General features: G+C 39.5%; 2 protein-coding genes across 2 annotated transcripts; both read right to left on the reverse strand.

The window, feature by feature from the left end:
- Window positions 1-718: 718 nt before the first annotated feature.
- On the reverse strand, window positions 719-7,399 carry tspan3b (tetraspanin 3b). The gene is made up of 7 exons (XM_017721584.2): window positions 7,177-7,399; window positions 4,408-4,599; window positions 4,217-4,291; window positions 3,887-3,988; window positions 3,611-3,763; window positions 3,403-3,486; window positions 719-3,239 (listed from the first exon to the last, which is right to left on the reverse strand). The coding sequence occupies exons 1-7, from the start codon at window positions 7,237-7,239 to the stop codon at window positions 3,147-3,149; spliced, it is 762 nt and encodes a 253-aa protein (XP_017577073.1). The 5' UTR covers window positions 7,240-7,399; the 3' UTR covers window positions 719-3,146.
- A 7,874-nt stretch (window positions 7,400-15,273) lies between these two features.
- On the reverse strand, window positions 15,274-16,537 carry nmbb (neuromedin Bb). The gene is made up of 3 exons (XM_017721592.2): window positions 16,270-16,537; window positions 15,907-16,094; window positions 15,274-15,715 (listed from the first exon to the last, which is right to left on the reverse strand). The coding sequence occupies exons 1-3, from the start codon at window positions 16,433-16,435 to the stop codon at window positions 15,656-15,658; spliced, it is 414 nt and encodes a 137-aa protein (XP_017577081.1). The 5' UTR covers window positions 16,436-16,537; the 3' UTR covers window positions 15,274-15,655.
- Window positions 16,538-25,192: the final 8,655 nt, after the last annotated feature.

Here is a 25,192-nt window from a genome sequence, read left to right on the forward strand (position 1 = left end):
AAGGACCTACAGTGTTGCTTTAGGTTTTTTATGGTAATGTTTTTCCCCCCAAATAATGTTGTTGTGTGTGTGTATATGCATACTTTGGGTTTTTTTGGCCAGTATGTTTCCTGAAAGTTTATTTGAGGCAGGAAAAGCCAGAGCTTGTTACAATCGATGCCAAGCTTGTAATTTAATAACCCTTTTTGGTGCTATAAAAGAAGCCTTTTCAAAAAGGTTCTTTATAGAACCATATGCAAGATATTCATTATGCAAAAAACCTGTTAAGCATGCAAATGTTCATGGTTCCATATAGAATCATTCCCTTTACTAAGGAACTCTTGAAGAGCCATCTCTTTTTTAAGAATGTAATGATATTGCCTCCAAATAATCCAACTCCAAAATGATGTTTAAAAGAGGTCTGCTGTGTTTATTACTTTCACCTCCTTTTGTCAAGTGCAGAAATAATCCATAGCAGACCCAAAATATTTAAATGTGATTAAGAAAAAGGATGAAAAAAAAAGAAGTGTGTGATAAATGAAGAGAGAAAAGTACAAAGATCAATAGAGAACCAGAGCCGAGAGAGAGAGAAGACCAAAGATAGGGTTATGGGCAGATAGTCATATGCAACAGAGTCAGAAAACATGAGTTAAGGGAAGAGCTGAAAAGAGCGAAGAGAGCGAGAATATAGAAAATATCAAGAGCCGTGAAGCTAAAAAAGGAGGTTGCTAACAGACACTGAAGGAAAAATGGGCAGAAAAAAATATTCCTTTATTGTCTATAGTGGCCAGTTTATGTGGATTTTAACAAACAGTACATCTCTCTGCAAAAACAAAAAAAACAGACTACAGACAGCAGAGCACATCAAAGACATGCAACAGGAATTAAGAGAGGTGTGAAGATGAATAAGTGGAACAAGAAGAGTCAGTCTTGCCTGCAAACAGTGAAGTGGACATTACACATTACAAGGCATCCACAGGGAAAGAAAATTCTATAAAACAGGAAAAAATGTATATAATTCTCATCCTCACCATGAATACTAGTATAATAGGATTTCAAAAAGAAACACTGAAGTAATTCTGAAGGAGAAGACGCACTGTTTGTTTATTAAAATAAGTTATGTTATTAAAATTAGAAACATACCTTTTCATAACTCAAAACACTATGTATGATTGTGTCAGTACACGTGTAAAGGTGCATGAAAAAGTAAATTCCAAACGAGTTACTGAAAAACATCTAGTAAAAATTCTCCATGTACTTCTGTAAGGGTTCATATGTACAATACAGTGCCTACACAGGTAAAAAGAATAAGAATAGAAAGACAATTTAACAAAGTTGTCTTCTGAAAAGGTATCCAGTCCCTAACCTCACTTTGTCACATTTAGATTTAATGTAATGGCTAATTAATAAAACCTTTTATAGCAGTTAAAATCATAAGTGTCATTTAGTGTAACTATATCCTGTTGAAACTGTAGAACCGTGCTGCTCTGTCATGCTCAGTGTGTTATATGTCATTCTATTATGTATTGTGTGCCTGGACTGTGACTATTCTTGTTTATCCCTACATGGTCATGTCTGTCACACCTGTCACTTGTCCTGTATAAACTGAGCCTAATCTTGGCGTCAGTCTTGCTATATAACTGTGTTAGGCCAAGGTCTTACGGGCTGGTTGTCTGTTGTCCTGCACGCGCAACCAATAACCTTCACTGTAACAGACAATACAGCTGGTTCCCTGGATCCCGAGGGTTTGAAATTCTTTAAAACCATCAAATATAACCCTCCAACATTTACAGTTGTAGCAAAAACTTTTGATCAGGTGTAGTTATAAATCAATTCAAGAGTACAAATCTACTCCAGTAGTACTTATGATTCAAATTCCTCAGACCCATGGCCTTATAGTTTAATTTACTGAGAATGGCTTACAACTTACTCTAAATCATGTCTGCCAAAGTCACGCTCGACTTTACCTTCATATACATATAATTAAATAGACCCTTCATGCAGGTGTACATTCAGTACACTCAAGAGCCATTGGTTGTCACATGCAAGACAACAAGTGGTTTTCTAGGACCGATCAATCTGCATATTCATATTTTGTTATCCGATGGACAAGGATTCACCTGTGTGCAATTATTTTAATACTTGATATTCTCTATTTTTAATGATAATACTGATTTTGATTATTTGATCACAAACTAAGGACAGTTTAGGTTGTTAAAATATTACACTGAAATTTACATGCACTAGACATGAGTTTCATTGAACAGATACACCTAAGACGAAATAAAGAGGAATGATGAAACAGTCAGTAACATTTTTTTGTGTATGCTCATTAAGCACCTTTGATGAACTGGGGTCAGCAAGCATTGTATATTTTGTAGTGTGTAAAATCTTAAATATGGTCTGTAACAGATGTTCTCCAAAAAGTATAGTACTGCAATATAATACTAAATAAGTGGCAGTATTTGCACATGTACACATTCCCCTCAAATATAATGTATGCAAAAGAGAAAGTGTATTGATGCAAATACTTTTGTCAAAAAGAAACAAACTTTTTGTTATATTGCGACAATAAAGTGGTCTAATACAGAAACGATCTATTAATCAAGTAAAATCAACTCCAAAAAAAAGCTGCTCTTTTCTTATCCAGCCTGAATTTGGCATGTTTGAGGCAAATTAATTACAAAACAAAAAGATAGATTATAACGGAAGCTGGCCAATAAAGAAGAACAGTATTGGTAACAACACTGTGCAATATTCCTCATGACTGTAATTCAGCCTGTTAAACTCCATTAAAGTGATCATGCTATCATAACTTCATAACTACGAGGTACTACAATTAAAAAAATAGAGCAGGAAAACTCGACTTATTTCACTCACTACTTCCAAAATAAAATTAATTTACTTCAGCGAACGCTTAAATAACACATTGCCAAATGCAACTATGGCATATACATTATGTGTAAAATGATCACATTACAATAAATTAAAATGTGTTTTAAGTAAATAGTAACAATGATGACCAGAAAGCCACAGCTGTCAGCCGAGTAAAGCTTCAGCCAACTAAGCTCACCGCCTGACCCTTCACATATCCCAATGGCATTTTTTAAATTATGGAATGTTCCTATAAAATGGTCATGACTACAAGTTATTCCCCATAGAGCTGTTCAGGCATCTAAACCCGTGCTGACCAGCAGCTCATAGGCAGGGTGATGACCCCTACGGCACAGGACCACACATGCGCACAGCAACCCCAGCATCTGCTTGGAGAAATGGTAGGGAAGCAGAATACATACCATCTAACTTTAGTTTCAGGCTACAGCCGAGATAGTATACAGATTCAGGGCAAAAACGTATAGTCTTAAACATATGTTCTGCTACATATAACAAAATGCACGTGAAAAAAGTGTGTAGTGTCTTCACCTGTACTGCAGCAAAAGTCAAAGCAGCCAAAATAACATAGAGCATTATGTCCTTCAACGTTTTCACCATCAGAGCCTCACATCCCTGCAACAAAGGAAAAATACAAAAGCATTGCTTATATGGAGACTTTTCATTACAAACCTACAAAGTTTGTGTGCTGAATGCTAATAGGGCCTGAATGCTCCAGGCCTGGTTACATAAGGACTACCTCTGGGTAAAGGTCTCCAGGTCGTGCTAGTGTTCCAGAGCAGTTACTGATGGTAGATTTGCAACAGCTGACGGGAACACTGTGGTTTCTGGACTCTGTAAACCAGGGAGTGTGCATCCAGTCAGAGTAGTTATGGATCCCACAGCAGTGCAGCTGGAGAGATCGAGAAAACAGTGTTAGACCCTGCTGACGGACGTTTGTGTGTGTGTGTATGTGTGTGTGTGTGTGTGTGTGTGTGTGTGTGGGGGGGGGGGGGGGGGCAATGAGGGCTCTTACCTGTCTTTGCACATAGTCTACAGCTCGGCTGGGGGCATCTGAACTGGTTCCGTTATACTCATTATACACTTTTTGAATGGAGTGGTTCACCTCAGCTTCCACCTAGTTAAAGATAATGCCACATATAAAAAAGTGACACTACACTGCATCGGCTACATTAGTAGTAAGGAAGCAACCAAATTCAAAACTGAATCTGCATCAAAATTTGTTCTTTTTATGATTGCACATTATTAATAATACAGCCTACTGTAAAATGACGCACCAAAACAAATGTGACACCTTACTTAAAACAAACACTCACATCATAATGAATAGACAGTCGTGACTAACCTTGGCTCTATAGATGTAACCCAGCACAACCACTACCACCTCAGTAGCAAAAACCAGCAGGAGCACTGCTGAGAACTTCAAAAGAAATAAAGAAAAAAAAACACATACAAGTGAAAACACATTGAAAACCATTTTGATCAGCACAAATATACTGAGATAAACTGAACCATCACCCATCTTATTCAGCTTACAGCAGCCAGGCCACAATGGCTCTCTCTTATGGTGGCACAGCAGCCAATGAAACCAATGACGAAGAGGAGCGTTCCGACAGCGATGATCACCACCGAAGGAATGAGGGTATAGATGTCTTCAAAGAAATGATCGTAGTCATCATATGTTATGAAGACATATGCACCAATGTAGCACAATATACCTGCAGTAGCCTTGAAATTGAAAAAAGTGAGAGTATTATCAGTATTATCAGCATTATCAGCACTATCAGCATGATCATTATTATCAGTATTATCAGCACTATTATCAGCACTATCAGCATTATCAGCATTATCAGTATTATCAGAATTATCAGTATTATCAGCACTATCAGTATTATCAGCACTATCAGCATTATCAGTATTATCAGAATTATCAGTATTATCAGTATTATCAGCACTATCAGTATTATCAGTATTATCAGCACTATCAGTATTATCAGAATTATCATTATTATCAGTATTATCAGCACTATCAGCATTATCAGTATTATCAGAATTATCAGTATTATCAGCACTATCAGTATTATCAGTATTATCAGCACTATCAGCATTATCAGTATTATCAGCACTATCAGTATTATCAGCATTATCAGCACTATCAGTATTATCAGCACTATCAGCATTATCAGCACTATCAGCATTATCAGCACTATCAGTATTATCAGCACTATCAGCATTATCAGCACTAGCAGTATTATCAGTATTATCAGCACTATCAGTATTATCAGTATTATCAGCACTAGCAGTATTATCAGTATTATCAGTATTATCAGAATTATCAGTATTATCAGCACTATCAGCATTATCAGAATTATCAGTATTATCAGCACTATCAGCATTATCAGCACTATCAGCATTATCAGCACTATCAGTATTATCAGCACTATCAGCATTATCAGCATTATCAGCACTATCAGTATTATCAGCACTATATGCATTATCAGTATTATCAGCACTATCAGCATTATCAGCACTATCAGCATTATCAGCACTATCAGTATTATCAGCACTATCAGCACTATCAGCACTATCAGCACTATCAGTATTATCAGCACTATCAGTATTATCAACACTATCAGCATTATCAGCATTATCAGCACTATCAGTATTATCAGCACTATATGCATTATCAGTATTATCAGCACTATCAGCATTATCAGCACTATCAGCATTATCAGCACTATCAGTATTATCAGCACTATCAGCACTATCAGCACTATCAGTATTATCAGCATTATCAGCACTATCAGTATTATCAGCACTATCAGCACTATCAGTATTATCAGCACTATCAGTATTATCAGCACTATCAGTATTATCAGTATTATCAGCATTATCAGCATTATCAGCACTATCAGTATTATCAGCATTATCAGCACTATCAGTATTATCAGCACTATCAGTATTATCAGCATTATCAGTATTATCAGTATTATCAGCACTATCAGCACTATCAGTATTATCAGCATTATCAGCACTATCAGCATTATCAGCATTATCAGCATTATCAGCACTATCAGTATTATCAGTATTATCAGCATTATCAGCACTATCAGTATTATCAGCACTATCAGCACTATCAGTATTATCAGTATTATCAGCACTATCAGTATTATCAGTATTATCAGCACTATCAGTATTATCAGCATTATCAGCACTATCAGTATTATCAGCACTATCAGCATTATCAGTATTATCAGCACTATCAGTATTATCAGCACTATCAGCACTATCAGTATTATCAGTATTATCAGCACTATCAGTATTATCAGCATTATCAGCACTATCAGTATTATCAGCACTATCAGCACTATCAGTATTATCAGTATTATCAGCACTATCAGTATTATCAGTATTATCAGCACTATCAGTATTATCAGCATTATCAGCACTATCAGTATTATCAGCACTATCAGCATTATCAGTATTATCAGTATTATCAGCATTATCAGCACTATCAGTATTATCAGCATTATCAGCACTATCAGTATTATCAGCACTATCAGTATTATCAGTATTATCAGTATTATCAGCACTATATGCATTATCAGCATTATCAGCATTATCAGTATTATCAGCATTATCAGCACTATCAGCACTATCAGTATTATCAGCATTATCAGCAGTATCAGCAGTATCAGTATTATAAGTATTATCAGCACTATCAGCAGTATCAGCAGTATCAGCACTATCAGTATTATCAGTATTGATATTATTGATATCAGTGAAAAATTTAGGGGTTATTGTTGGTCAGAAATGTAATGTATCAGATCACAATGCAAACCAAACACACGTGCTGTGATTAAAAACAGCAGTTTTAATGCAGAATTCCGGATTATAAACACGAGCCAGGCACCTTGGTGATTAATTAATGTAAATATGCAATTAATGTAACATAAAATGATGTCATGCCAGTAAAGATTACATCGCCGGACTAAGCAACAGGTGACGGGTCACTCAAAGCTGACATCAGAGCTAAACAGGTCTTCTTCGGCGGGCGCACAGAACTCGGTCTTCATCCTGATCATATACATTATGAATTCATAAACTACGGTGCGCTGGACAGTCTTATTCTGCTTACTGCACGCGGAACTCAGCGCTTCATTAAGCCCGTGGAGAACAGCGCGCGAGATAAAGGCGGATTTTACTGTATAGAAACGCCTGAAGTGCCTGAACCGAGATACGCGGGTAAACAAAGCGCTGCTGCCAGCGCGGCAGCCACGGGTTCCTCTAACGATACCCACTCACCCAGAATATGAGGTTGAGAAAGATCAGAACCGTCTTCGAGGAAATCACTCCACACTGGCCCATGGCACCGGCCGGACACGCGCCGTTTCAGTCCACGGTTAAAATCTCGCATGGAAGGTTCGCGTTAGGACCGCGGCAGCATGTCTAACACACGGCTGCGCTGACCCGCTCCTCTCTGCCCGGCGCAGACCGTCAACAGAGGCTCTAACTGGACAGTGCAGGCCACGTGCCTCACTGACCTCAATCTGTATGAACTGCAGGGTCTGTTTACGGCCGACAGATGGAGACAAATCTCCGGAAAGTCTTTGCTGTTTTGAGAATGGAGCGCAAAGAACTTGTAGAGAGGACAATCAGAGCCGGTTTGTGAGGAGCCGGGCCACTCCCTATTCTCACACACACACACACACACACACACACACACACACACACACACACACACACACACACACACACACACACACACTAGGGGGCAGTGAGCACACTTGCCCGGAGCGGTGTCTTGCTCAAGGACACCTCAGTCATGTGCTGCCTACTACAAACTATAAGAGTTTAAAAGCTCTTAAATATATAACAGCAGTGTTAAAATGTTTTATGATATGCAGCGTTCAGGAAGTGATCGCATGCTTTTACATTAAAAATGTTTCAGCGTTTATAAACTATGATTTTGCTCAAATGCTCTATATCAACCCATTCATTTTGGACTCGCTCGGGGGCGCCCCCTAGCGTTTGAGAAAGCTACAGAGTGGACATTCTCCTCTCTACAAGTTCTCTGGGAGACTTACCAGAGCCGATTTATGAGGAGCCTGGCCACTTCCTATTCACACACACACTCACACACACACCAAAGCCACTTCTCACTTTCTATCTATGGGAGGCAAATCCAACCAAAAACAAAATGAAATGAAAACAGTAAAATGTAAAAGCAAACCTCTTTTTCCCATTTAATTTTCCAAACATCTGCACAAATATTGCCAAAATTAAAAATGAAATGAAATGCCTTCATTTGTAATTTCATTTTTCACATGAGCACGAGCCGTTTGTGACAAAAATAAAAATAAATTGAAAATGCATATCTGTCATTTCATTTTAATCGTTATTCTGTTTTTTCACGGCCAAATCTAAAATGAAAACACAAATTTCACTTTGGCTTTTCTTCATGAAACGCAGAATACGAGTCAAAACTAAAATCAAAACGCAAAGTGTACTTTCTTATTTCTTTTTCATGGCGATCGGCTGCAAATCTGACAAAATTAAAAGGAAAATGCAAAATGAATAAATCAGCAGCAAAGTGACCGTCTGTGATTCCGTTTTCGCCCCAACGCGCTTAAACTGTCAGAATGAAAAGTAAAATGAAAACAAACATCAGCGCCACCTGCTGGAGATTCACTTTTCATTTTCCACTTTAACTTTAGAAAGTAGGAGAATGTATTCCACTAAAAATGCAAAGAAATCGTATCTATAAAATTCCTTTTTTCTACAGCAAACGTGTTTTGGCCAGCATTACTGCTACTGAGTGCTGAAGGGTGGCCTTCAGATCAGCTCAAGAACAGCGTAGAGAGCTTCATGGAATGGGTTTCCATGGCCGAGCAGCTGCATCCAAGCCTTACATCACCAAGCGCAATGCAAAGCGTGGAATGCAGTGGTGTAAAGCGCCGCCACTGGACTCTAGAGCAGTGGAGACGAGTTCTCTGGAGTGACCAATCACGCTTCTCTGTCTAGAAATCTGATGGACGAGTCTGGGTTTGGAGGTTGCCAGGAGACGGTACTTGTCTGACTGCATTGTGCCGAGTGTAAAGTTTGGTGGAGGGGGGATCATGGTGTGGGGGTGTTTTTCAGGAGTTGGGCTCGGCCCCTTAGTTCCAGTGAAAGGAACTCTTAAAGCTTCAGCACCAAGAGATTTTGGACAATTTCACGCTCCCAACTTTGTGGGAACAGTTTGGGGACGCCCCCTTCCTGCTCCAACATGACTGCACACCAGTGCACAAAGCAGGTCCATAAAGACACGGATGAGCCAGTTTGGTGTGGAAGAACTTGACTGGCCTGCACAGAGTCCTGACCTCAACCCCATAGAACACCTTTGGGATGAATTAGAGCGGAGACTGTGAGCCAGACCTTCTCGTCCAACATCAGTGTCTGACCTCACAAATGAGCTTCTGGAAGAACGGCCAAAAATTCCCATAAACACTCCTAACCCTTGTGGAAAGCCTTCCCAGAAGAGCTGAAGCTGTTATAGCTGCAAAGGGTGAGCTGACATCATATTAAACCCTATGGACTAAGAATGGGATGTCAATCAAGTTCATATGTGTGTGAAGCCAGACGACCGAATACTTTTGGCAGTATAGTGTATGTGAGGCGCGGTTTTAAACTCGTATAACTCAAGTTTAAAAGCTCTTAAAAGTATAATACAATATTTATTTTGAACAAGGCAGAAAAGGCACTCAAAAAGCAACTAACAACACAGAGGCTCCTACAGCCGCTCTTTCTCTTCATTTTTAATTAACCACTAAACCCAACAAACATCAAAAACAACACAAACTCTTTTTGTGCATGCCTTCCATGATCCTCCTCTAAAAGCCACCTGATTAGCCAAGCATCTACACCTGAGAGGCTGCGCGCCCCATTGTAGCTGCCACACAGCCCCCACCCTTAAAGGTCAGCCATCCCAGTGACCCACCTGGCACTGACAAGTGTGCATTGAGGTGTTTACCCCTAGCAGGGGTCTCAGCATGTCCACTGTCCTGGTCAGCACAGGTTCTGAGGGGTGCATCCCTCTGCTTTCAACTACTCCCACAGGGCGAGGCCCCTGATGCAATGGTTCCACCTAGCCCTGCGCGGTATGCTGTTTGTGGGGACTGGTGTGGGGTAAGTCTGTCTCTATGGAACAGTCCACCACCCCACCTTGACCTGGTACTAGAACAGCTAGAACAGTAACTAGAACAGTTAGGAGCCCTAATGGGGTCGAGAGCCAGATCATTGAACCCAATCATCTCCTGCACAGTGAAACATCAGGCCAGCTAGACTAGTGGCAAATAAAAAAAAAACTTAACTTAAATGTTGATCCCACCGCTGTGAAAAGGACATATACTTAAGAGCACTAAAAGTATTCAAATTATGAATTAAGAACACTGAATGTTATGTTCTTTATGAAAATACACATTAAACATTTATGTATTTCTATAAAATATATATTTTGAAGAAATACATTGAAACGTACACTTTAGTGTGTTGTTTGAGAATGTATTTAGAGTACATGTGCTTCTAAACAAACTGAAACATTTCAAGAAAAGTAGATTTAATTATCATGTCAATTAAAGTGTACTATTAAAAAAGTATATTTTAAAGAAATGCCTTTTAACATATGTTATAATGCAACTTTAGAAGTACACTTCCATTAATATATTTTTTTCACATTCAAAGGTATACCTAAACAAAATGATCTAATTTTCATCCATCCATCCATTTTCTAAGCCACTTCTCCATCAGGGTCGAGGGGGGGTGCTGGAGCCTATCCCAGCGGTCATCGGGCGGAAGGCAGGATACACCCTGGACAGGTCGCCAGTCCATCGCAGGGCGGACAGACAGTCACTCACACCCAGGGGCAATTTAGCACGTCCAGTCGACCTGACTGCATGTCTTTGGACTGTGGGAGGAAACCGGAGGAAACCCACACAGACACGGGGAGAACATGCAGACTCCACACAGAGAGGACCCCGGTCACCCGGCCAGGGAATCAAACCCAGACCCTCCTCGCTGTGAGGCGACAGCGCTACCCACCACGCCACCGTGCCGCCCTAGATGTAAACAGTAAACAATGTTACTCTGTGCAGTAATAGATGTAAACAGTAAACAATGTTACTCTGTGCAGTAATAGATGTAAATCAGAATCAGAAGAAGTTTTATTGCCAGTGTCAATGAACAGGATTCACAGACTAGGAATTTGCTTCGGCATGAAGGTGCAACATAAAAACAAGTAGTAATAGGCATGCAAAATTAAGTCCACATAAATAAATACTCTATGCAAATATATAGATAGAATGAATAAAAATAAAAATACAAAAGGCATGTACAACAGTACTATATACAACAGTGCAGGTGGAGTAGTGCAATTCAAGTAAAGTGACCAAGGCAGGGTTATAAAGAGGCAAGTGACGTGATTACATATTGTTCTTGAGTCCAATGGCAGAGGGGAAGAAACTGTTCCTGTGGCGGGAGGTTCTGGTCCGAATGGACCGAAGCCTCCTGCCCGAGGGGAGTGGATCAAATAGTCCGTGTGCGGGGTGAGAAGGGTCTGCTATAATCCGATCCGCTCTCCCCACAGTCCTGGAGATGTACAGGTCTTGGAGAGATGGGAGGCTGCAGCCTATCACCTTCTCAGCGGAGCGCACAATGCGCTGCAGCCTTTGTCTGTCAGTGTAAACAGTGTTGTTCTAATGGCAGCAGTGCAGTGCAGGTAAGGTGCAGTTGTTGAGTGGAAGGTTAAATCAGTTCAGACTGGGAGGGGGAGAGGCAGTGAGTGAGGTGTTCACCAGCCTGATGGCCTGTGAATAGAAGCTGTTGGTTAGACTTCATGCTTCTGTAACGTCTGCCTGAAGGTGGGAGTGTGAAGAGTCTGTGCTGGGGGTGTGCACTGTCCCTGACGATGCTGTGGGCCCTCCTGACGACCCTGGTGTGATAAATAATGAATGTGTGCTTAGAAATAATGGAACCAAAGTGATATTTCTCAGTGATTTATTAGTACATAAATGTAGAACATATTAAAACAAAATAAACAAAAAACACTTTCACACATTAAAATTCTCTTTTGTACCCAATGTGACATAATGTGAAGGTAAAGCTGATGAGCATTTGATTATAGTCCTTTAACAAAAAAATTTTCAATTTCACAAAATAATACATTATTTCACGAACTTTGATAGTGTTTTACTGAATGTCTCTAGAGAGTTGCCTTCCTGACTTGACAAGCTCCTTCATCACAATTTCCATCAATCATTTCATAAGTTACAAGTTTCAAGACTGCACAACTTTGCATCCTGTAGCAAAAATCATATCAGTGCACCCCACTGAATAGTTTGGTGTTCCTGATTAATGGGCGAGGAACAGTGTTTGGGCTAATAAAGCAATAAAAGCTTCAACATCATTTTGGTTATACATTGACTTAATTTTAAGTCATAGGGAGACTGGCATCTCTGTCACTGCCACTTGCCTGGAAGTGCCCTGCTATAGTGCTTTAGAACTTAAGAGGAGCTGGCTCGAGACCTGTCGTGAGAATTGCGTAAAGTTTTACAGCACCAAATCAAACACCAACAGCTATGGTTCCTCAGCCTGCTAGAACAGATATACCAGATACAGAGGGTCTCTGGCTATAAGAAACAGCTTAGTATTCACAACATGGACATATAGGCTGCAAAGAGATTGAAGTAGATGTAGTCAAAGGGAAGCAAGGAAGAGAAAAAGAGAGTGACTGAGCAAGAGACTGCACAAGGGTAAATCTGGGACTGTTTTATCACCTGCTGGTGAGAGCTTAAAGAGATAAAAGGATTTAATACAGTCTCATAGTGAAGAGGAAAGCTACAAAAGTACGACAACAAAGTGTAAATCCCTGATTTTTTTTTTATAAAAGATTGCGACGCAGGCTGTGACCTTATTGGTCCTGCCTTTATAGACATACATGCATTAGAATACACAGTCAGAGATGGTTTATTAAGAGTCTGGCCACTTCCTATTTCCCCTGTCATATCAAAAACAGCACCTTGCTGCCACAGAAATAAACAAAAAGTTAAGATAATTTTAATCACTTGCCCAGATCTTTCAGTTTGTAAAGTAGAAGGATGTATTTCACTAAAAAAGCAAAAAAATTTACCTATATATTTCCTTTTTTTCCTGTAGCATGTCATATTTGGAAGCAGCATGTCAAAATCTGTTTATACTTAACAGCAGAAAATGCATGTTTGCAAATATGATATGAATATAAAAGTTATGTTTCATGTAGAGTAAACATATGATAGCATATGATGTCAGCAACATGAAGCTGAAACATAGAGACTATTTTTGGGAACACTTGATAAAACTCAATAAAAGCCAACCTTCACAGCTGATGTTAAAGCAGCGGCAGGATTGTTTTACTGTCCATCCATCCATCCATCCATTTTCTAAGCCGCTTCTCCGTCAGGGTCGCGGGGGGTGCTGGAGCCTATCCCAGCAGTCTTCGGGTGGAAGGCTGTTTTACTGTCTTTATATTGTATTATTGTTTTGTTATTTTTTGTTTTTTTAAGGATGCATAAGGGCCTACATTTGTCTTTTTCCCGTGAAGTAACTTACACTTATGATGTTTACTTTTTGTTTTTTGCAGATGTGTAAGAAACTGTCCTAAATTAAAAGAAAAATTACACGTGTAAAAATCCACTCGAGACAGTAAAAAGTAATTTATTTAAAATTTACTTTGAGTAAAAGGCCCTTTAGGACCTTTCCCAGGCAATGCAGACAGAACAAGAGCGCCTAATTATTAGTCAAAATCATGAAGGTGGGACTGAAGGCACTATTCTCTTGCGGCTCTCTCCCTGCCATCCTCGCTGGGGTTCATCACCACTCGGAGCTCAGGCCCCGTCTTCCTGCCGCCTCTAGTGGCTGCCATCGGGGCCCGGTGGATGGGCACATGCCACACAAACACATTTTATTTATATATATATATATATATATATATTGTCTTGTATTGTGAGTGAATGTTATTAAGGCCACCTGCTAGTACTGCCCCAGTGGTGGCGTCGTACCTTTTTTCTGAAAGTGTAATAATGGTTTTACATGTAAAGTAGATGTTAATTATTGTGGGTTCTTACAGGATTTGTGTATATGGGGTTGCATAACACTGCAATCTTACAAACACAATGTTAATATTCACATGCACAATAATGCAAGTCTATACATTTCCATAAAAATGGGGATTTGTGTTAAAGAAGCAGGGGATGTTACTTCCATTACCAAATGTCTTCAGTTCTAAATAAATAAGCAGTTTATTCAGTTTGTAGGATAAATGAAAGCATCAAACCACGAACACTGCCAGATTTTAAAATGACTTTTGCTTTGAACGTTGAGATGGAATGTGCCGGTCTGCCACATAGTTCACCCACATATTTATTTCCTGGTGGTGTGATTACTCTGCAGCACTCGAGTTGTTTACTTATTGATTGGTGTTGTTTTGTCTCATTGTCCCATGCTGTGTGTACAATCTGTGGAGCATGTTCTGCTGAGTGGAAAACATGTCACTGGGAAGAAAGGCTCTGCTTAGTTTCCCTACAACAGCACTAGTGATTGTCTAATCAGTGCCCACACACACGCACACACACGCACACACACACACACACACACACACACACACACACACACACACACACACACACACACACACACACACACACACACATTCTGATGATGCTGAACATGTACAAGAGCCAAACAGGAACAAACACCCATTTATTGTTGGTTTGTTTTCTTCACTGGCTGTGCTCATAAAAGAATACCATTTTTAAAATACATGGACTTTACTTTCTGTTGTGAGAATCAGCTTTCATCTTTCTCCATGAGAAATATGTAAATCTGGATAATCTTGATACCATGATGTATGGTTCAAAGTGCCAAACTATCTTGCTGAGAAAACCAGTTTTTCTTTAACTTCATAGTTACATAACAACACTGGCACACTAACTGACAGACATATATATATAATGCACTCATCGGCCACTTTATTAGGTTCAGTTGCTTGTTTACAGAAATAGCTAATCAGCCAATCACACGGCCGCAGCTCACTGCATTTAGGCGTGTAGAGGTGGTCAAGACGACTTGCTGAAGTGCAGACCGAGCATCAGAACGGGGAAGAAAGGGGATTTAAGGGGCTTTGAACGTGGCGTGGTTGTTGGTGCCAGACGGGCTGGTCTGAGTATTTCAGAAACTGCTGATCTGCTGGGATTTTCACACACAACCATCTCTAGGGTTTACAGAGAACGGTCCGAAACAGAGGAAACATCTAGTGAGCGGTCAGTTGTGTGGATGAAAATGCCTTGTTGATGTGAGAGGTCAGAGGAGAATGGGCAGACTGGTTCCAGATGATAGAAAGGCAGCAGGAACTCAAATAACCAACCAGAATCTCTGAGGAACGTTTCCAAGGGGTACCTAATAAAGTGGCTGGTGAGTGTACATAAACGGACATGACCAGCTTTGAAAGTCATGCTGCCTTAATCATTTAAAATGATATACATTCAAGCAAATAACTTTGCTAATATCTGTGTTTATTAAATACAAATTGTTAAATATAAACACTGGAATGCTGCACATCAGAAAAAATAAATATACAGCCATGACTCCTCTCTTTCAGGTAAGACTTGGACTAAACTCGACAGAAAAAAATGCAACCAAGGGAAAGCTGTACATGTAGCTGAGGATCTTTGGAGATTTCAGCAAATGGTGGTCTGTCTGAGGGATTTCACCATCACCACCTTCTGTTGCCTTGGATGTAGTTCTCTAATATCTTCATGAATAATGCAGTATCCTAGAATATTGATGTTAGTTAATGAAAAAGCACCTGACCTCATATATAGTAACTAAAATTTCTATTACAGTGTCAAAGGTAAAGGATTAAAACGGATGCTGCTCAGAAAAGATAAAGTACTACAGTGCATGCGGTACCGAACACAGTTTGCGCGCCGTCCTCGAGAAAACATTTGTTTGTTCGGTGCTTACCGGGTTTCTAGCGCGGCTGTCCTCCGAGTCCAGTCGTGCTTGTAGCGCAGTTTTTAGGACCTCCTGATAAAGATCATCAGGTTCGACGGGTTTAGGGTTCAGAGCGGCCTCGATAGCGCTCATCGCAGCATCATCTCCGGGCGGTACCAGCGCGCTGTCCGCGACGCTTTTCTTCCCCATAAAGTGACCTGTAAAGAAGAGCCGTTTGAACTGCGCTGAGACGCCGTGATGGTTGCTGAATCAACCCGGTTCTAAAGGAGCATGAACCTCATCAGAGCGCAGAACTCCAGCAGTCTGGACTGCCACAGTAAGCGTTAACGATGGAGACAACAACTCAGACGTGTACCTGCTGTGAAACCTTACCTGTTGCCCACAGATTTCCTCTCGGATTGACTTTGATCTTTGCTACTTTGTTCCTTAGCTCAGTTAAATCTAGGCTAACTGAAGATGTTAAGGAGATATAGGGAAAAAGCACGAGATATGTGAAGAATCCAAATTGGCAAAATCTGTGTAAAATAAATGTGGACATTTCTAAAGAACGTCGATTCAAAATAATAATAATAATAATAATAATAATAATAATAATAATGATAAGAAGAAGAAATTTCCTTTATGGAAAAAGCAGTCGTGGTGGTCTCAATTACTTCCCAAGTGTCAATGTTTCAGACGCACCACCTTGTCTTTATATGACGCTGTCGGCGGGGTGGGCTGGGTTTCATTCTTGCGTAGAAAGGTCAGTCACTCCTCGCTCACCCCAGAGATTCACTCTGCGCTCAGCTGCAGCCAGAAGTGCAGTGTCAGTGTTATTAGTGTCCTAAAGAAATTGTGCATGACCTTTTACACAAGACCTTCTCAGCTTCACGAAATGACTGTACACACATCAGATCCATGGACAACACCCTCTTTCGGGACTACACTGCCTGAAAACGACATCCACCAACAGTAAAGACTAGACACGCGCCTCATACTGACGGTCCTCCCTGTTCCACGTGCACGCCCCTTTATGTTTCATCGCTGCCACAAGACGTTCTTCTGTACTGATTTATTTGATCTTTCACGATGAATTACTTTAATACCAGTTGGCATGATTAATGCACATAATAACATTTATGGATGAGGTGTTTCAAAGAAACATTGTCACTTGTTGAATGGGAAGCCTAAAAATTTCACTCTTCACTGAGTAATCTTATCTCTTAGCTGGAGGATCTTACCTCGTCTTCCACTCCGTTCACACTTCTCTTAAGAGATCTAAATATGGCAATTGGGCCACAATAACACAACATGGTTTCCTCAGTTGTGTAACACACATGCATGGTTTCAGACAGTGTCGGTTCAGTAATTCAGACAGTAATATGTTTGCATCCACCTCAGAAAGTATGTAGTTGCACCCCTGGTTTCAGATGGCTTTTCACAGAGTATTTGACACTTGTTAACAAACGTGAACAGTGACCACATTAGGGGCCGATGTAGCTGTTGAGCAGTGCACAACCGGATCAATAATTCAGTATAAAACTACATGTATGAATTTCTTTCTTTTTTATTAACAGTTGTTGCGTGTTTGGTACATGTGACGATGGTAGGGCTGTCGGATGCAGTCCAAATATTTTCATGTACCTGTTGTGTTTAAAGCCAGTAAGCTACCTATTTCTTATAACAGTCTTTGCTTCGTGACCATGGGGCCTCTCAGCGTTTGTCTAACCAAGTGAGCAGTTTAAAAACACTGTGCATGTTCAAGATGCTTTTCCAGCTGTGGAGAATGATCATGTTGGCCTCATGCTGAAAGTAACCAGTGACAACTAAAATGTGTCCGGATATTTAGTACATTTTGTTTACTAGCCATTGCTTCTCATCAGTTGTGGTAGCCACTCATAATAGCAAGGCAATAAAATGAGCCAAGTTGAAAATATAATAAAAGTTAAACTTGGAATGCTGCCATTACAGCAGAATTTAGAGATTAATCCTTTGGGACCACACGAGCCAGAGGATTTCAACATCATTCAGTCTGGAAAGGAAAAAAACTCCTTCAATTCAGAGAGGTTCAAGAGAAACACATGGCTAGTGTAGTTGCCTGCCCTTGCTGTGCTATTACTTGAATTCATTCATGGATTGGTGAAAGTTTTGGTTTGTCCACATGAAGGATCATTGCACATCTTTCCTTTTTGATTGGTGAGCATCACTGGTGAGTTATTTTGCATTATTATGAGGCATGTTATTTCTAATGCCCAAAAAGCAATGTTTGCCTGCTCTGATATGTTGCTTTGGATATGTAGTTGCAGACCACAGTGATCGTATACTGCTAGAGAACTTTGGATTTGCAATGTGATGCTGTATAACAAGGTTTTGCATGGTCTAATGTCATTACCATAGCACTCATATTCCTGTCCATTTTAGGCACCGTGTTTCGTTAATTTGTGAATTTGTGATTTCATTGGAGTGTGTTTGTGTTTGGATCAGGTGTGTGTGTGCGTGTGTGTGTGTGTGTGTGTGTGTGGTTTTATTGACGTTTCAGCTGCCACAACAGTTTATTGTGCCCCACCAGGATTTCTGTGGCAGAGATGCCACTGATCATGACTAATTGGTTGCTGATGCAATACTGAGTAAAAAGGACGAAAGGATGCATCTTCTTTAATTATACTACAGCAAAAAATATATTGTCAAAACTGTCATATGATCAAGTACAGACAAAAATATTACTTACATAAGCTTAGCTAAGCTACGCTAACCATCTCTCCTTCAACTCCATATTTGAACCTTAATGTGCGGAAATTAGCCAAGCAGAAAAAAGCCTTGTTCTGCCCCTCACCCTGTCATTTTAACATTTAAACAGCCTCTAATGTGTGAGAACATGGCACAGTCATGATTCTTGCTATGTAACACGAAGTGATACATTTCAAGTGCTTTTAATCAGCACTTGCGTTCCCATTTACTGATTTTGGAAATCAGAAAGGATGGGTTCATTTCTCATCGTACAGACACCATCTCTTCCATTCGGGTAAGAGAAGAGATTATACCATAAATGGTCACAGTTTGCAGGGTCCAGAATTGAATGTCCTGCAAATTCCCAAGATGGTGTGAAATTAAGTTTGTGAGCCACTTGGGATGAATGTTTTTGTATATTTCATAAGTGTCTCTAAGGATATCACTTACATTTAATTCTTAATGGGACTGTAGTGTTGCAACACCAGAAAACACTTTGTGCCTTGCACGCCTGGTAATTTTGCTCTTTGACACACAATGTTCTCCGTGTATCAGAGGCCTTGTGTCACTAACTCAAAGTGTGGCCTGAATATGTTTATCAGGTTAATATCAGCTTTTGATTTTACACAGAAGGCCTAATTCAAATAGCACCAAAATTACTATGCTACCCCAGCGCTTACCACACTGAATAAACAGTATCATATTGAAAATTAAGCTTATCATAAATGAGACATTCAAATTTCCTGGAGACCTCACACACGGTGAAGGAAATGAACAAACACAAACAATAATGTAACATACGTTAAAAGTGATGTGGTGTTTTATGACTCGTGTCTGGACACATATTCATGGCTTCCCTCCACAGCTGTCAGTGTTTACCTGGAATTGTGAGGCACTAATGAGTGGCCCTACATACAAAACCAAGGACTGTCATATGAATGTATTTATCTGTGAAAACTCTCCACACTTAACATTAACATCTTAACATTAATATTCACACTAAAGTATCATGCTGATCATAGACTTGACAGACTTTAGAAAGAGGTCAGCTGCGCTAGGAGTTTTTACATCTGGGAAATAGTCTACAGGATTGTAGTAATGGGTACAGTAATGAAGTCGGAAACTTTTTCAGAGATTTTGAATTGCAAATCAAATCAAATCAAATTTATTTATATAGCGCTTTTTACAACTGATGTTGTCACAAAGCAGCTTTACAAAAATGGGAATCACAGCACAGAGAATCAGACAAAACACTGAACATAATATACAGAATATACAGAATATACAGAACCCCCGTGAGCGCTGAGGCAAGGAAAAACTCCCTCAGAGCTGGAGGAGGAAGAAACCTCGGGAGGACCAAGACTCACATCTAAAAGGGGGGACCATCCTACCACTGGTCAGACAACTTATAAGTTAAACATTGAAAAGTCAATTTTACATCCACGCAGTTCTAATATATTCAGGTGTGTATAATCAACAGTGGAAACAATTAGAGTTCATATAGATTTGGATGTGATCTGTAGTGGAGAAGCTGCGTTCCAGAAACTTCCATCAGTCTGGTCAATCAGGGGGACAGGGGGACTTGAGGGTGGGACATCCATCAGTATTGGGCCGGACCGGTGGACAGTCAGTAACTCGGAGGAAGGAAAGATTTAGGAATTAGTTTAGACTGGATTTATGAAGAACAGAAAATGTAAAAGATTATCAGAGTGTGACTAATGACTCCGGCAGGTCTGAATATGACAGCCTAACTAAAGGGAGAGAGCCAGAAGGTAACATAGACACGGAGGCTCCCTGAGACACTGGCATTCACCCACTCCACCGTCCACAAACCTGAGTGACTGCATGTAGTGAGTGACAGCAGCACCAGCATCTCAGTTTACCCACAATTCACTATGTCCATGAACCCCTGGATCTGCAGCCTTATCTAAAGGGAATTAACATTAACTGCCAAAAGCTAAACTAAACAAGTAAGTTTTTAGTCTAGACTTAAAGATTGAGACTGTGTCTGAGTCCCGAACATTATCGGGGAGATTATTCCAGAGTTGGGGCGCTTTATAAGAGAAAGCTCTTCCTCCTGCAGAGCTTCTCTGAATTTTGGGAACTACTAGGAAGCCAGCACCCTGTGATCTAAGTAATCGTGGTGGTTCATAATAGGAGATAAGGTCTCTCAGATACTCAGGAGCGAGCCCATGTAGGGCTTTATACGTTAACAGGAGAATTTTATAGTCTATGCGGAATTTGACTGGAAGCCAGTGAAGAGCTGATAGGACTGGACTAATATGGTCAAATTTTCTAGTTTTAGTAAGGACCCTGGCTGCAGCATTTTGAACTAGCTGAAGTTTACTGCTAGAACATCCTGACAGTAGCGCATTACAGTAGTCTAGCCTTGACGTAATGAATCAAATCAAATCAAATTTATTTATATAGCGCTTTTTACAACTGATGTTGTCACAAAGCAGCTTTACAAAAATGGGAATGAATTGCATGAATGAAGGCATGTACTAATTTTTCTGCGTCATGTAATTTGATTTGAATTGCAAGATTAAAGAGAGAGTGAATGCCTTTTGCCCCATTCAATTCGGATTATTTAAATTCATCAATTCAATCTAAATCAATTAAATAATTTTTGGATTATCACAATTTTGATTATTAAGCAGGTAAAAAATACATAATGACATCATGTACAAATAGTTTAAAGATTTTGTTTTGATGAGCAAAATCAAGTCTAGTAACTGTATAATAATCCATAAGACTACAAAGCAAAGCTACTGATAAAATGTCACAGTTCAAGAGCTGAATTGATACTATAAACACACACATCTTTGATGTCATGTACCAGAGGCAGATGTTGACCTGGAAGTTCATTTTAAAAGCAGTATGTAAGTTATATAAGACAGATTTTATAAGATGGCAAGTGCTTTTGAGCATTTGGGGAGTTGGTAGGAGGTGGAGGTGAGGGAGTGAAATTATTTCCTGACTGTTTGGAACAAGAGCTCCATACATGAGAAACATGACTTTAAAAGAATGACATCACTGTATATCTGAAGTTAGACACTCAATATCACAAAATACACTGAATGATGCTAGATAACACTAGTTTCACCTAAAACTTTCTTTCTGCCATCAAAAACAGCAATGATGACCAACATGCCACAACTCCTATTCCATAGTACTCTTTATCACCGGGTCCAGATTTCTATTGCACTCAAATAGTTTAAGAGTAGCTCATCTATTTTCATCATAGTCCATGCAGTTATTGAATAATCAGGCTTAGGACATTATACTCTTAGGATTTTAAGGGGTTAATCCTTTAGCAAATGTGTAACTTACTGGCTTAATCTCATGTAATGTCACAGATTCTGTTGACACCCATTTCTGTATAATTACTTCCTGGTTTTGTGTTTGTCTTTGGGAAGTCTTTGTTGACTTTGTTTGTGAAATAGCCTTCCAGATCATATTTCCAAGAAGTGTTTTTCAATTTGAGTGTTATGTATCGGTCTGTTCTGTCTGTTTGATTAGTGTTTTTGTCCATGGACACACTTGTTTGTAGACTAATGCCTGCATCCTTTTTGAGTTCAGAGTAAGGGAGTTAATCCATTGCCATCACAATGACCATCTAAATGGATAGACACCTTACCCTCTGGAGAAAACCTTCAGAACTAATTGCTCATATTTGTTCACAGCTTGAGACACATAATTACACCCGTTTTTGACACTTGCTCTGGAGGCATAGAGGCATGCTAAGTTGGTCAAGAAAAACACTAGTGAGAAGCAAATCTTCTGACCTCATTGTGTCATTCACTTTGTCTCTGGGGAGGCCTACTGTTGGACAGTTGTTGGGGGATAAGTAATTGCCTAAGGAGAATTTTCATTATGAATTTATTATAATAGATTCATGTTGTACTTGGTGTTTTTGTCAATTGTTTTCATTATGAAGCATTGTCATGGTCATTTGTGCTAAAATCCATCTGTTTCAGTTTAGGACAAATAAAATGGACTTCCTATAGAAACTGCATCAAGATTTTTGTTTTGAGGTTTTGTATCACTATCCTCTTGGGTATCTTAGTGGTCCAAGTTATGATTTGGTATTGTTTAAAATGCTGTGATACTGATGCAGCTGTCTTGACTTATTAACTGTGGATTCCTGAATGTTACTTTTTCAGTTTTGACTTTCCTTCTTTAAATTAAGCCTTGCAACAAAAAACAGTGTGTGACATTTTTTATGAAAACAATACACACATGGTGTGGCGTTGCTTGATGCTCTCTAAAATATAAAAAGCATAGGTTGGCTTTTTAATGTACAGGGTTGTACAAAATCAATTAGAAAAGAAAATAACTGATAATTAAAAAAAAATTATTCTTTTTGTTGGAGGTGTGGCATAAACCAGATATTGAGTGTGAGCTGCTGGAATTGGGTATATTTATCGTTCAAGAAGCACAACATTAATTACATGTGTAGTGTAGTGTAGTTAATGACAAGGATTTTTTTTTCAGTTACTGTAATTATTCAGTAGTATTTGATGCCTAATCCTAAAGAATTGAAGAGGGCACAATGTATTTCGTATTTATAACCTTGAAGCTTATTAAGTTTCTACAACTAACAGCAGTTAACACTGGAACATGTACAGTAAATGAACACTGACTTATTTTACTGCAAATAGAATACAATTAACCCCTAGTTGTTTTATCTCACAATATTTAGCCTTTCCTGTTATTGAGAAACAGTTTGAAGGCTGAAAGATCACTATCAGAATGTCAGTGCTTCGTGCAGCTCACATGCGGTCTGCTCGCCAGATTATTCTGCTGGTGACAGTTACCGCATTGACACTGCAGACACACTAGGTACCCCTGACTTTTGGTGGATATGAGATAAAAGTTGCTGAAATGCCAACGACACTGTGGCATTTAGGAAGCTTTTTGTGCTTTTCACATAGTTTGCCTGTTTAGGGCAAAATTACATTCTTATACTCATTTTGATCATCACAATACAAACAGTGAGGTCTTCACTGAATTTTTCATATCACTGACATTTGGATAAACAATGTAGGAAGATTTGATCTCATATATACTGTTTTTAGCAGTTCCCTGACCGTTATTGTATGCATTTCACTTCATTCTCTCGTACTCAAGCAGAGTATGTCTGTGCCTAAGCAACTAACTGGTCTTGAACCATACTGTTAAAGCTTCTCATTATCCACTCAATTTACTTCATTGTGAAGTGAGTCAGCAATAATTCACATACATGCCAAAGAACTACAATTATGTGCCCTTTTAATCGATCTTTGCAAAACTCAGACATGAATTCATATTCATTCATTTTATTAATGTGTCCAAATCAAAGACTTTAATGTGTTTTTATCAAAGCAGCTCTGTTGGACATGTGAAAGTATGTTAATGTATGCCCTGCTCTGCGCTCTAATTTCAGATCTTGTCTGGGTTCAGGAATATTTTATTCCTTTTTTAAAGTGGTATCAGTGTGCTCTGGTATAGTCTATTTGCTGCATTTTACCCATGTTGGATTAAAGGCTTGAGTTTCATTATGGCATGATGACACATTTCTTCCTAATAGTTAGTCATAATAATGAGGAATAGTGAGATCATGTCTGTTTTTCTCCTGTCAGTACAACATTATTTTCTTATTAACACAGTTCACTGTACAACATTTTATTGCAGCTCACAGAAGTTATTCACTTTAAGGAAATCAGAGGATTTGGGACATTTTCTGTTGCAGAGTCTGTGGTCAGAGACCTCTCGTAGTTAGTTGTAATGAGCTGTGAGTAGCACAGAGGCTGTCATGTGTGAATAGCTGTGTTGACTGAAGTGACAGGAGACGACACACATGATGGTCCACAGCAACTCTGTGAGAGTGCTGTCATCACCTTCCTGAGTTCACACAGTGGGATCTGACTCACCCACTAAAATGTGATCCCAACTGTGCAGCTCATAACCAACTGATATATTCTTAATCAGGGTGGTCACTGATGAACAAAAGTTTTCATTAGAGATGGCACAAAGCTGATACTATGTATTTGTCAAAGAGAAAGAAAATCTAACATAGGAGGCAGTGGGGCAGGATGCAAGTGTGAGTTGCTTTTATTTAAACACCATTCAGAGTCCACAAACAGCAGCAACCCAAGAATCCAACAAAAAGGCAAAAACAGAAATACCAGAACAAAGAGTGAACAGATATGACAGAAGCCCCCCCCTCTAACGCGCCTGAACACCAAGGGAGTTGGCTCAGAGAGGGAGGCTGAAAACAAGAGCCGGACAAGAGACTGACCTAAGACACAAAACTAGACAGGACTGCACAGGAAACTAGTCAAAGGGCTAGATGGGAGACAAATCATGAGGTGAGACAAGGGCTGAACAGAAGAGGAAACATGAGACAAGAAGTGCTGTAGTCCTGCTGCTTTCATGTTTGCTGACTGTGGAACAGAGCAACGCTGACATCTCAGGAAGCCCTCATGGCTTTGTTACTTTCTGGGCCTGTGTTTAACATATAGTATAAAACTATATGTTTACAATTATTAGCTGTTTGTCCAGTTTTTTTTTGTTCACTCTGAAAAAATCCTCTAGTAGTTTGATT

Source organism: Pygocentrus nattereri, chromosome 15 (assembly GCF_015220715.1).
Source record: "Pygocentrus nattereri isolate fPygNat1 chromosome 15, fPygNat1.pri, whole genome shotgun sequence".
Lineage (NCBI taxonomy): Eukaryota > Metazoa > Chordata > Actinopteri > Characiformes > Serrasalmidae > Pygocentrus > Pygocentrus nattereri.